General features: G+C 41.7%; 1 protein-coding gene across 1 annotated transcript in view; it reads right to left on the reverse strand.

The window, feature by feature from the left end:
- Positions 1 to 14,104, reverse strand: part of arhgap20 (Rho GTPase activating protein 20) — a 114,527-nt gene that overhangs the window by 72,027 nt on the left and 28,396 nt on the right. Inside the window, exon 3 of the mRNA XM_033022717.1 lies at positions 6,527 to 6,697. Coding sequence (XP_032878608.1) covers positions 6,527 to 6,697 — 171 coding nt within the window. The remainder of the gene's footprint in view (positions 1 to 6,526; positions 6,698 to 14,104) is intronic.

A 14,104-nucleotide genomic window follows, 5' to 3' on the forward strand; every position in this document is an offset into this window, starting at 1 on the left:
TAAATGGTAAATAGTAAATAGAATAACCTTCATCCAGGAATTTAGGTGAGGCACAGAACAAAACAATGTTTCTATTCACTCCCACAGAATCAGCTATATGGGAACATACTTTGTAGTTTGATCTCAATATCCTGGAACATGTGTTTTGATGTTAGTTCCAGTGAACATTCTTTTGTTCACCGTAACTTTAGTCAAGTCTCTTGAAAACACTGCAACTGGACAGAGCACTTGGTTTCAAGTCCAGCCTTTCTGTAGTTAAATTGTGCTGTTGAAGGAAGGATCCTTATAATGGGCTCAGCTACTGATCTTTGCTATGGTAATGCTGGAGATGAATCACAGCAATTCTGAGGCGAGGGCAGAGGCAAACATAAAATCGGGGTTCACACTTGGATTGTGATTTAATGTCCCTGCCTGTAAGCATGTGAACATGGCGTGACAAGTCAGGTTGCACTCCGAGAATTGTTAGGTCTACTGTCAACCGTGACCACACGCATAAATGTGTATTTATTGGAGCCTCTCAACTGTGGGGATAGGCTCTCAACTGTGTAGGCCGAGGAAGGGTAACTAGTCATAAATAATACAAAGACAATGTGTTTGAGGAACACAGCGGGTCAAGTAACATTTGTGGAGAGAATGGACAGACGACGTTTCGGTTTGAGACGCTTCTTCGGACGATAAGTCAGATTCCAACCTGAATGTAGTCTGTCCATTCCCTCCATAGATGCTGCATGATCTGCTGAGTTCCTCCGGCACTTTGTGTTTTGATACACCTGCAGTCTATTGTATCTTTAGTCATCAGCGATATTGTCTAGTTCTGATGAAAGACATTTGAACTTAAAGTCTGTTTCTCTCTGATAATGCAGCCTGACCAGCTGATCAATTCTAGTTTTGTTCCAGATTTCTAGCACCAGTAGAGTTTTGCTTTTGTTTTTATCAAAAATCTATTTTCTTGAATTGAGGAAAGTAACCTAGAAACAAAATATATAACGATACGGGGAATGACTTGTTTGGTTTGTTTGCACGAGTAAAAAAAAATGCTTTCAGTATTCCTTCATATAACCAATGTTGTTTGAATAAATCTTTATGGCTTTGAAATTATGTCTAAACTGAGTCAAGCTACAAAATATTTTCCTGGCCACAAGGTTTACATTTTTTACACTATCCAGCATAATTTGTATATGAATTGCTTCAATGTGTACGTAGGACATGCTGTGATGTTGTGTGCTAAACATTCTGTTGACTGAAAAAGGAACAAAAGGTCAGAGTTTGTGCACTACATAGTGAAATGACACAAAAAAAACAGGGAGAATTATATTTTATGCTTTTCATTTCAAATTTTGAGGTTTCTTTACAGAAAAACTGATATTAAAGAGACCTTGGTAACCTTGAGCACGGCACTAAAATCTAAAGAAGGGTCTCAACCCAAAATGCTGCCTGAACCGCTGAATTACTCCAGCATTTTGTATCTGTCTTTGGTGTAAACCAACATTTCGATCTTTATTCTTGTACTCAGATTCTCTTGTAAAAATAGGCCAAACCACCATTGCTTCCTGTCTGATTGGTATCAGATTTTAGTGTGTAGAAAAGAATTCCAATCATGTGATAGGTGCAGAATTAGGCCATTCGGCCCATCAAGTCTACCGCTCCATTCAATCATAGAAACATAGAAACATAGAAAATAGGTGCAGGAGTAGGGCATTCGGCCCATCGAGCCTGCACCACCATTCAATATGATCATGGCTGATCATCCAGCTCAGTATCCTGTACCTGCCTTCTCTCCATACCCCCTGATCCCTTTAGCCACAAGGGCCACATCTAACTCCCTCTTAAATATAGCTAATGAACTGGCCTCAACTACCTTCTGTGGCAGAGAATTCCACAGATTCACCACTCTCTGTGTGAAAAATGTTTTTCTCATCTCGGTCCTAAAAGACTTCCCCCTTATCCTTAAACTGTGACCCCTTGTTCTGGACTTCCCCAACATCGGGAACAATCTTCCTGCATCTAGCCTGTCCAACCCCTTAAGAATTTTGTAAGTTTCTATAAGATCCCCCCTTAATCTTCTAAATTCTAGCGAGCACAAGCCAAATCTATCCAGTCTTTCTTCATATGAAAGTCCTGACATCCCAGGAATCAGTCTGGTGAACCTTCTCTGTACTCGCTCTATGGCAAGAATAATGGCTGATCTATCTCTCCCTCCTAACCCTATTCTCCAGCCTTCTGCCCATAACCTCTGACACCTGTAGTAATCAAGAATCTATCTATCTCTGCCTTAAATATATCCAAATATACAGCGCGGAACCACGCCCTTCGGCCCACGAGTCCGCACTGACTAGCAATCCCCTCACATGTTGACGCTACCCTACACACACTTGGGACAATTTTACATTTACACCAAGCCAATTAACCTATAAATCTTTGGAGTGTGGGAGGAAACTGAAGATCTCAGAGAAAATTAATGATTTGGACAAGGGAATTGAATGCAACATTACCAAGTTTGATGATTACACGAAGCTGGGGGGCAGTGTTAACTGTGAGAAGGATGCTAGGCGGCTGCAAGATGACTTGGATAGGCTGGGTGAGTGGGCAAATGCATGGCAGATGCAGTATAATGTGGATAAATGTGAGGTTATCCACTTTTGTGGCAAAAACAGGAAAGTAAACTATTACCTGAATGGTGGCCGATTAGGAAAAGGGGAGATGCAACGAGACCTGGGTGTCATGGTACACTAGTCATTGAAAGTAGGCATGCAGGTGCAGCAGGCAGTGAAGAAAGCGAATGGTATGTTAGCATTCATAGCAAAAGGATTTGAGTATAGGAGCAGGGAGGTTCTACTGCAGTTGTACAGGGTCTTGGTGAGACCACACCTGGATTATTGCATACAGTTTTGGTCTCCTAATCTGAGGAAGGACATTCTTGCCATAGAGGGAGTACAGAGAAGGTTCACCAGACTGATTCCTGGGATGTCAGGACTTTCATATGAAGAAAGACTGGATAGACTCGGCTTGTATTCGCTAGAATTTAGAAGATGGAGGGGGGATCTTATAGAAACTTACACATTCTTAAGGGGTTGGACAGGCTAGATGCAGGAAGATTGTTCCCGATGTTGGGGAAGTCCAGAACAAGGGGTCACAGTTTAAGGATAAAGGGGAAATCTTTTAGGACTGAGATGAGAAAATCATTTTTCACACAGAGAGTGGTGAATCTCTGGAATTCTCTGCCACAGAATGTAGTTGAGGCCAGTTCATTGGCTATATTTAAGAGGGAGTTAGATGTGGCCCTTGTGGCTAAAGGGATCAGGGGGTATGGAGAGAAAGCAGGTACAGTATAATGAGTTGGATGATCAGCCATGATCATATTGAATGGCGGTGCAGGCTCGGGGCCGAATGGCCTACTCCTGCACCTATTTTCTATGTTTCTATGTTTCTAAAACCCATGCAGGTCATGGGGAGAACGTACAAACTCCTTACAAACAAGCACCCATAATCAGGATCGAAACCTGGTCTCTGGCACTGTAAGGCAGAATCTCTACCGCTTTGCCACCATGCAAATGAGATGTCCAATGTTCTACAGAAAGTGTTGATTTTGCTCTGCAGAATTTTACACCTATTTTTTCATTGACCTTACAGAACATTTATGGACTTCTAAATCTGCTCCTTAATTTTTTAAGTTGTATTTTGACACCCATTTTAATAATTGTATTAGTTCCTCATGCGTTTGCTTACCCAGCTGTTTTTCCCAGAAATGAGAAATTATAAATCACCCTCAATTTACCTCGTACTCTTTAAAATCCTGGCTTGGCTTAAAACCTCTCCCTTGAAGGGTTACAGGTCATGGTGGGCACAGTTCCACAAGTAATAAAGCACAGTATAGGCACTACAGTAACTCATGGCCACAGCTCCACACATAAAGCATGGGATGGGAACTCTTCCTTGGACAGTAACCCATGGTGGGCACTGCTGCATGAACAGTAACATGGATACAGTTCAATGGACAGTAACTCATGGGCACAACTCCACAGATATAGCAAGGGATGGAAACTTTTCCATGGACAGAAATGCCCCTGTCCCACTTAGGAAACCTGAACGGAAACCTCTGGAGACTTTGCGCCCCACCCAAGGTTTCCGTGCGGTTCGCGGAGGTTGCAGGTTGTTGCCGGAGGTTGCAGGTAGTGGAAGCAGGTAGGGAGACTGACAAAAACCTCCGGGAACCACACGGAAACCTTGGGTGGGGCACAAAGTCTCCAGAGGTTTCCGTTCAGGTTTCCTAAGTGGGACAGGGGCATAACTCATGGTAGGCACTGGCACATTGGCAGAGCACAGGATGGGCACTGCCCTGTGGACAGTAACTCATAGTGGGCACAGTTCAATGGACAGTAACTCTTGGTAGGCACAGCCCCATGGACAAAGCACAAAATGGGCACTGCTCCATGGACAGTAACTTATGGTGGGCACAGCCCCACTGATACAGCTCTATGGATGCAGTTTATGGTGAGCACAGGCCCATGGACAGAGTATGGGATGGACACTGCTCCATGGCAGTACATCTTGCTGGGAACAACTGGAGAAACAACACCTGGTGGGCTTAACCCCACAGGAACAGCTCATGATGAGCACCCACTCACAAGGCAGTAGCTTCAGATGGGCACAGCTCCACAGGCAGATCACGGTGTGTTTATGAGCAGTTACGGTTGAGGTGTGCTCATTGGCAACAGGTCACGGTGGGTGCAACAAGAAAGCAGTTCATGCCGGGCACAACTCCACAGGCAGTACCGCTAGGTGAGCATTATTCCATAGCAGCAGCCGAGTCCAGGAGAAAATGGCTCATCATGAATACCTCTCATGGTGAGCATTGGTCCATGGGCATCAGCTCCATAATACCACACCCCGGTGGCTATTTTTGATGTGTGCAGAGCGATGGCACTCTGTTCACACAAATAGGCAATCACCACTGATCCTGATCTTAATCCCCATGTCTACACACAAAATTTCCTGGATGGTTCATACAATAGTAATCTATAGCAGGAACTTGATTATTTTTCTCTCTTCAGCTTCAAGGCCAACAAGCTAATTGTACACCTCCATTAAGGAGTAGAATGCAAATAAGTGCAAGGTGTTACAATTTGGGAAGTCAAACCAGGGCAGGACCTTCACAGTGAAAGGTAGGGCCCTGGAGAGTGTTGTAGAGCAGAGAGATCTAGGAGCACACATACATAGGTCCGTGAAAGTGGTATCACAGATAAACACGGTAGTAAAGAAGACTTATGGTACATTTCCCTTTGTCAGTAAGGGAATTGAGTATAGAGAAGTTGGTACATTATGTTCCAGTTGTACAAGACATTGGTGAAGCCGCATTTGGTGTACTGTTTTCTGTGAGTTTCGGTCATCCTGCTATTGGAAGGATGTTATTAAGCTTCGAAGAGTGCAGAGATTTATGAGGATGTTGCCAGGACTCAAGGACCTGGGCTACAGTGAAAAATTGGGTATGCTAGGACTATTCCTTGGAGCGCATGAGGCTGAGGAGTGACCTTGTGGAGCTGTATAAATTCATGTGGGGAATAGATATGGTGAATGCAGGGTCTTTTAACCATTGTAGGGGAATCAAGAATCAGAGGATATAGGTTCGAAGTGAGATGGGCAAGATTTGATAGGAACCCGAGGGGCAACTTTTCCGCTCAGAGGTTGGTGGTTATATGGAACGAACTACCAGAGGATGTAATACTACAACAACCGCAATAACCTACCTGACCTCCCGGTGGCTCAGCACTTCAACTCCCCCTCCCATTCCCAATCCGACCTCTCTGTCCTGGGTCTCCTCCATTGCCAGAGTGAGCAACAGCAGAAATTGGAGGAACAGCACCTCATATTCCGTCTGGGGTCCTTGCGTCCTTATGGCATCAACATTGAATTCTCCCAATTTGGCTAGCCCGTGCTGTCTCCTCCCCTTCCTTCACCCTCTAGCTGTCTCCTCCCACCCTCCCATCCGCCCGCCCTCGGGCTCCTCCTCCTCCTCCCCTTTTTCCTTCTTTCTTTCCCCACCCCCCATCAGTCTGAAGAAGGGTTTCGGCCCGAAACGTCGCCTATTTCCTTCGCTCCATAGATGCTGCTGCACCCGCTGAGTTTCCCCAGCAATTTTGTGTACCCTCGATATTCCAGCATCTGCAGTTCCCTTTTGAACATTTAAAGGACATTTGGCCAAGTGCATTGCTAGAAAAGGTTTAATGGGATAGGGCCAAATGCGGGTAAATGGGACTAGCACAGATGTGATATCTTAGTTGGCATGGACAAGTTGAGCCAGAGGGCTTGTTGAGGCCATGAATCTAACTGTTCCCAATGGAGTGGCTAATTTAGCACTGACAATTCCTAGAACACAATGCTAAACTATTTATATTTACTTTCTCAAAAGCAGGATTACAAGAATCCTATGACCTCCTCTACTCTCCTACTCTTTCCAACCATAATGCCTGTGGCAATGCCCTTAGTAGAACCAAGTTCATAAACAGAAATGATGATGTTCTTTCCTTACTTTGATTTCGCTATGACTAATACATCATTGAACAGGAAGAGATGGCGGTCTTGGGTTTGGAGACCAGTCTTGAGCTGAACATGTCCTTCCATAAGGAATGTTCTGTGCGGTCCTGTAATGGACTGAACAAGAGGACAGAGCTCCGGACTTACAGGAGACTGGCAGCTTTCTCTGTAAAATAAAGAAAAATGGAAACTGGTGAGGAAAAATCAAGGAACAAAAGTCAATTTTAATATAATCATCCAGCAAAGTAATTGATTTACCAATATCTTGAAAATGATTAATTATTACATAATGCATGTTGGGGCCATTATTTAAACAGGAAGATCTCAGGTACAATAGTTATGGTGATGTTCAATTTTCTTAGCAACCCTGGTACAGACATCTCCACACTCTTCTAGTCCTGGCCTTTTGCCTATTTCTGATTTTAATCATTCTACAACTGGTGGACATACCTTCAGCTGCTCAGAAAACTGCCCCGATATATCTCTGTATGTAGCTTTATATTTAACCAAGGGAGATATCACTAAGATAAAGACCACAGGTTTAGCTCCTGGTAAATGGGATTAGTATAGATGGGTAAATGGACATGAAGGGCTGAAGGACCTGTTTATGTGCTGTGTGGCAATATGATAACATGACAAAATCTGATGGCTTTCCTGGAATCAGAGTTGACCTAGAACCATTCCTTTCAATAGCCTTACTCAGTGAAGCCTGCAGTTGGTGTGCCATAAGCCAGCAGAGAGATTTTGCATGAGGATTCTACTTCAGCAGAGGGCAGCAAACAATAGCCAGAATTAATGGCAAAGCTTCCTGTTTGCACAGAAATCAAAGCAGTAAAAAGTGGAATAGGATTCCTCCTCACCGAATCGGAAGTCAGTTGAAAAGCCAGCGTTTCTGTGATCAGATTAATTTTAATGTTGCTGGAAAAACTTATTGTGCAGAGCTGCCTCTGCTTGGGGATTGATGGAACTTAAATCATGCATCTACGTAAAGGTGGCAAAGCATCAAATACTAGCATTGGCATAAACCAGCCCAATTCCTTATCATACACTTTATCCGCTGATTTTCGTTGCACAGTCGAATGGAGGGGTAATGTGGTCTGGCAGAGTCATACTGGAGCAGAGAAATGCACAAGCAACAAATGACAGCAGTGACAAGGGAAATATCACACCATAGTGTCACAAGAACGGTCTTGGCTTTACAGGAATTGACAATATAAGAGGAGGATTCTGCAATCTTTTTACTACAGAAAACGTGTTTGTCACATATGGACATCTCCTCTGAACCTGTGTTTAATTGTAAATTGTTTGTCATCAACGTCCAAGGTGCAGCACAACTTAATGTTTACTTCCTGCACTCTTTACCCAGTATAAAGTGCAGGAACAAAGTCCAGGGACACCCAGGAGCGAAGATGATTGCAAAAAAATGGAGAACACTGCCCAGTCCATCACAGGTACTGACCTCTCCACCTTCGAAGGGATCTACAGGATCAGGCAGCTTTATATATTTATTTCAGCCTACATCAAAGCTGCATGGTTCCTTTCTAAGGAAAACATCTAATACTCATTATTTATGTTTAGGTTTAGTGACATAATGTCATCGTGATGGTTACATGGAACGAGCCGCCAGAGGAGGTAATTAAAGCTGGTGCAGTAACAACATTTAAAAGACATTTGGACAGGTACATAGATAGGGAAGTTTGGAGGGATATGGGCCAAATAGGACTAGATTAGATGGTGCATATTGGTCAGGATGGACAAGGTGGGACGAAGGGAGTGTTTCCACGCTGTGTGACTCTACGGCTCTCTATAACTTTAATTCATAATAATTTAATATTTGACCAAAAGAGCTTGACACTTCTTCACTTTAACAGTCACATTTATCTATTATTATACATGAAGTAGAGCACTTGCCGACCATAGTTTTGTGACTAAAAATAGGTAATAATTTGGGCCACTGATTACAGCTCTGGGTGGAAATGGTTGTCCTAATTCAGTGTTAATAGTAACAGTATTTTTAACTGGTTTAGGAAATGCAAGAATATCGTAAAACACTGATGCTACTAAAATGGTGTTAAGCCACAACTGAAACACTTTGCAGGATTAAAGTTAGTTTGCTTTGCAATTAACACCATTCCTGACCCATAAATGTTTGTGTTTACTGTTTATAGCATGTGGGATGAACTTGTAATGCATGGTTGTTCCAAACAGTGCTGCTTAGTTGACAGTTACTGAAGTATATTCTTCTTATGGCTTTTTCTGGTACCATCTCAACGACACCTGCAGCTTATTCCCTGGCATTGAGATTGGTCACTGCCATTTGAGAGAACAGCAAGTTAGTAAACTACAATGAGGGAAATAGAGAAAGGGGAGCTCTAGAGCACTGACAGTGGCAGTCGGGTAGAAAGAGGAGGGTGGGTGGTTAGTAGAGGTTACCTAAGGTTGGAGAATACAATGTTCATATCGTTGGGTGTAAGGTATCCAAGTGGAATACGAGGCGCTGTTTCTCCTGTTTACACGCGGGCTCACTCTGGACCACATAGAGCTCTCATTCCACGCAGAATTCGAAGGCTATTGCCCATGCACAACACAATCCGGGCTCAGAGAGTCAGGACTGCCCAGTTTGGATGTTCACACCAAGCAACCATATGGAATAAAATCCATCCCATGGATTTTTCAATCATTGACTGAAGGGGATCTCAAATGTTTATTTAATCAGAATGTTATCCTTGTCAAGACAGAGGCAGAACTAGAAAGCAGCAAGTTGTTAAGCTTAATGTCTAATTGAAACAGAACAAGTGTAGTTTAATGCAGCCTGAAGTTGACCCTCTGGAATACTAAAAGCCCTGTCCCACTGTACGAGTTCATTCAAGAGCTCTCCCGAGTAAAAAAAAAAATCAAACTCGTGGAAGCACGTAGAATGTACGTAGCGGGTACGTCGGAGCTCGGGGACGTCTCTTAGCGGCTCGTAACGCTAACGGCAGGTACTCGGGAAACGAGGTAAGCTCGTGAAGACTCGTGAAGATTTTTCAACACGTTGAAACATGTCCACGAGAGCCCCGAGTACCTACGACCGGCCATTACCGTAAATCTTCGAGTTCGAATCAGGGCAAACTCGGGAGAACTCTTGAATGAACTCGTACAGTGGGACAAGGCTTTTAATCTACATGATCGGCAGTGACCGGTTCAGCAAAAGGGGTTGAATGCAAATGGCTGATTTCTCAGGATACTTCAGTACAGCTGAAAATTTCTTCACAATTAAATTCACATTCACGAAATGTCTAGAATTCAGTCACAAAATATGTAGAAAGGAACTGCAGATGCTGGTATATACTGAAGATAGACACAAAGTGCTGGAGTAACTCAGTGGACAGGCAGCATCTTTGGAGTGACGTTTCAGGTTGGGACCCTTCTTCAGACCGTCTGAACCTGAGACCTGTCTGAAGAAGGGTCCCAACCCAAAATGGCACCCATCCTTTTTCTCCAGAGATGCTGCCTGACTCGCTAAGTTACTCCAGCACTTTGTGTTTTTGTTTTTGTTTTTTTTTGTTGTTTTTTTTTTGTTTATTTTATTAGAAGTTAATACAGTACAAAACAATACAGTGGCACCTAATTTTAGGTGCCAACTATGTCATACCGTAATCCATTCTATGTACAACCTCTAGTTTTATGTTATGAGTAGGCAAGACAAGAAAAAGAAAACAATAGAAATGGGAAAGAGTGGAAAAATAGATGGTAGAGAGTAGAAAAATGTGAAATGTGGATATAAAAAATAAAAATAAAAAAATAAAATAAAAAAGAAAAGGTGGAAAGTAGAAATAGAAGAAAAGGCCCCTTAAAAGAGAAATTTTCAAATCTATATTCGGAGATGTAGATCTATCCACGTCATGAACTGAAATCAGCAATCCTTATGGTACCGCTGCATCACATGATTCCAAAAAGTCGATGAAAGGAGACCAACTCCTTAAGAATTGGTCATATTTATCTATTAGTCGGAGTCTCATTTCTTCAAGGCGTGCTATGTCCATCATATTCCTAATCCACATTTTAACAGTTGGTATGGTTGTGTTTTTCCAAAATTTAAGTATCAATTTCTTTCCAATTATTAACCCATAATTAAAAAAAACATTTTGGTCTTTATTTAAATTGGTATCTTCTCCTATTATTCCAAATATAATCCATTCCATTTTGTGTTCTATTCTTGACTTGAAGAGCTTTGTAAATATATCAAATATATCACTCCAAAATTTATTCAACTTTGTACATCCTACAAATGAATGTGTTAAATTAGCGTTTTGAAACAAACATTTATCGCATCTGGGAGAGACGTTTGGATAAAATTTATTCAACCTCGTTTTTGAATAATATAGTCTATGTAATAATTTGAATTGAATTAAATTATGTCTTGTATTAATAGAACAGTTATGTGTATTCATCAAATACTTTTCCCATCTATCCTTCGAGATCTTTATCATTAGCTCATGTTCCCAATCTTCCCTTAGTGCTTCTGTTGAGGGTGATTCTCTATATAATATATTATTATAAAAGTATGATATTAATTTTTGTGAATCAGCCTTAATATTCATTGCTTCTTCTAAAGGGTCTAAAAATATAGTTTGAAATCTATGTATATATTTCTTCATAAAGTCACATACCTGTATATATTTAAAATATTGATTATCCTTCAATTTAAATTTTAATTTTAATTGTTGAAATGATAACAGTTTACCCAATTCATACATATCCCCTACTTTCCTAATCCCCAGTCTATCCCATTGTTGATATGTGTTGTCGATGAGAGAAGGTTTGAATGCGGGGTTGTTCAATAGTGGAGTTAGTACTGATAAATTATTTAATTTCAAGGATACTTTTATTTGTTTCCAAATTCTTATTATATTGTGAATAATTGGGTTCTTCTTATATATTATACTATTCAATTTTATCGGTGAGAGCAGGATCGTTCCTATATCGTGCGGATAGCACTCCTCTTTCTCCATTCTTATCCACTCCAACTGCTGAGTGGAATTATCCAGCCAGTACATTATGTTCTTAATATGCACTGCCCAGTAGTAATACATAAAGTTGGGTAATGATAAACCCCCAACTTCTTTAGATTTGCACAAATGCTTTCGTTGAATTCTATGTGTTCTGTAATCCCATATAAAATTAGTGATAGTGGAATCTAGTTTTTTGAAAAAATATTTTGGAATATATATTGGGATCGCTTGAAACAAATATATTAATTGTGGTAAGAAAGTCATTTTTATAGCGTTAATTCTACCTATCAATGAGAGCGGAAGTGTTTTCCAAAATTTAATCATATCATTCAGTTTATTTAATAGTGGTATAAAATTGGCACTAAATAATGATTTGTGTCTTCTCGTAATTTGAATACCCAGATACTTGAATTTTTCTGTTGCAATTTTGAAGGGGAATTTTAGTAAGTGTCTCGAATCCTGTGGTTTTAAAGACATAATTACGCTTTTATCCCAATTTATTCTATATCCTGAAAAAGAGCCGAATTCCTCAATTAGTGTTAATAAGGTGGGTATACTCGTTTGTGTATTAGTAATATATAAAAGAATATCATCAGCATATAGTGAAATTTTATTCTTTGAATACTTTGTGTTTATCGTCATCACATTCACGTTGTGAAGCTTCAGCCTAAATGAGACCTACACTTGGTGAAGAGCAATGGAAAACATAAATAAACAAGTTATCTGACACCCTTTTGTCTCCTTTTTGTCTCCATTCCATCTCTAGTCTGTGTCAACCCATCTGCCAATCAATGCCCCTTACCTGTGTTCATCTATCACTTGCAGGCTGTGTCTTGCCACCACCTCTTTTACCGCTTTCTCTCACCCTACCACAAGCAATCTGAAGAAGGGTCTCAACCTGAAACATTGCCTATCCACATTTTCCAAGGATGCTGCCTGACCCACTGAATTACTTCAGTACTTTGTGTCCCACATAAGATTTCAGCATTTGCAGTTCCCCATGGCAGCAAAATTCAGCAGTGAGTCTTTCCTTGTCCATTATGATTTGCAGAACTCATTAGGGCAGTCACAAGATACTTGCAGCAATTGCATGGATGCACATAATGGAATCAGGTCACAAGCTGCCAGATGTCTGTGAAAAAGACTATGCTCAGATCGATGAAGCCTTAAGCCCCTGTCCCACTTTCCCCTTGATTCAAACTTGGAGAATGTTCGTAGGAGACCGTAGATATTTCGTAGCGACTCGTAATGCCAGCCGTAGGTACTCGGGGCATCAGATAAAGGCCCTGTCCCACTTTCCCGAGTTACTCACGAACTCTCCCAAGTTTTCCCCTTGATTCGTACTCGGATAATTACGGTAATAGCCATTCGTAGGTACTCGGGGCTATTTTTTTAAACTCATGGACATTTTTCAACATGTTGAAAAAACTTCCCGACTTACTTGATGACCCGAGTTCCTACAGCTGGCATTACGAGCCGCTACGAAACATCTATGGACTCCTACGGCCTCCTATGGACATTCCCTGAATTTCCCGAGTTCGAATCAAGGGGAAAACACTGGAGAGTGGGACAGGGCCTTTAGTCGGGACGTTTTCTCAGCTTGTTGAAAAATTTCCACGAGTAAAAAAAATAGCCCCGAGTACCTACGGCTGGCTATTACTATAATTCTCCGAGTTTGAATCAAGGGGAAAACTCGGGGGAATTCGTGAGTAACTCGGGAAAGTGGGCCAGGGGCTTTAGACATTCAGCTTGGCACTGTTTGCCTGCTCTCTCGTTTCCTGTGGCACAGTTTAATATCTCCATACAATCAAACAATCTGATAAATCTACAAGTGAAGTAATAGTTTTGATCAAGGGGTCTGTTGTATCAGCGAGCATTGTTTCTTCTAATGACTCAGTAGAGTGAACCAGTTGTGGCTGCCACAATGATTTACTGATGGTGTCAAAAAGGAGGTAAGTCAGCTCCAAAAAATACACAAAGTGCCAGAGTAACTCAGCAGATCAGACAGCATCTCTAGAGAACATTGATGGGTGATGTTTTAGGCAGGGACCCTTCTTCAGATGGCAGTGAGTTGAGTGACCAAATGGCATGAACTGGCAATGTGAAGGTTGCCTGATATGGGAATTGCAGTAAGGTAACCCCCCCAAAGACACTACAAAACATGCAGCCTGAACAATATCCCTGCTCAGGGTATGGAAGGCAGCGGTCACAGGCTTTGTGTTTATGGATTGTTTTGTGTTGTTGCAAGCATAGGTGATGCTGGGAGCTGATGGTTAATTCAGCCTATCAGCTCCCAACAGAGCAATCCCATCATTGACATTCTCCCTATTATTTCCTTGTGAGTTATTCTTTAACACATGCCCATAACTGCCCACCCTTCCCATTGATTCTTTGGCCATTAGGGGCAATTTAAAGTAGTTATTTACCCTACTATCACGTCTTTGGGGAGGGGGGTGTGGGGGAAACCGGAGCATTCATGTGAACATAAAACTTCGCACAGATAGCATCTGAGGTCAGGATCAAACCTAAGATGCTGGAGCAATGAGGCAGCAACACCGACTGCTGCCTCTCAGTCCCAG

The sequence above is a fragment of the Amblyraja radiata genome, chromosome 6 (assembly GCF_010909765.2).
Source record: "Amblyraja radiata isolate CabotCenter1 chromosome 6, sAmbRad1.1.pri, whole genome shotgun sequence".
Classification (NCBI taxonomy): Eukaryota; Metazoa; Chordata; class Chondrichthyes; order Rajiformes; family Rajidae; genus Amblyraja; species Amblyraja radiata.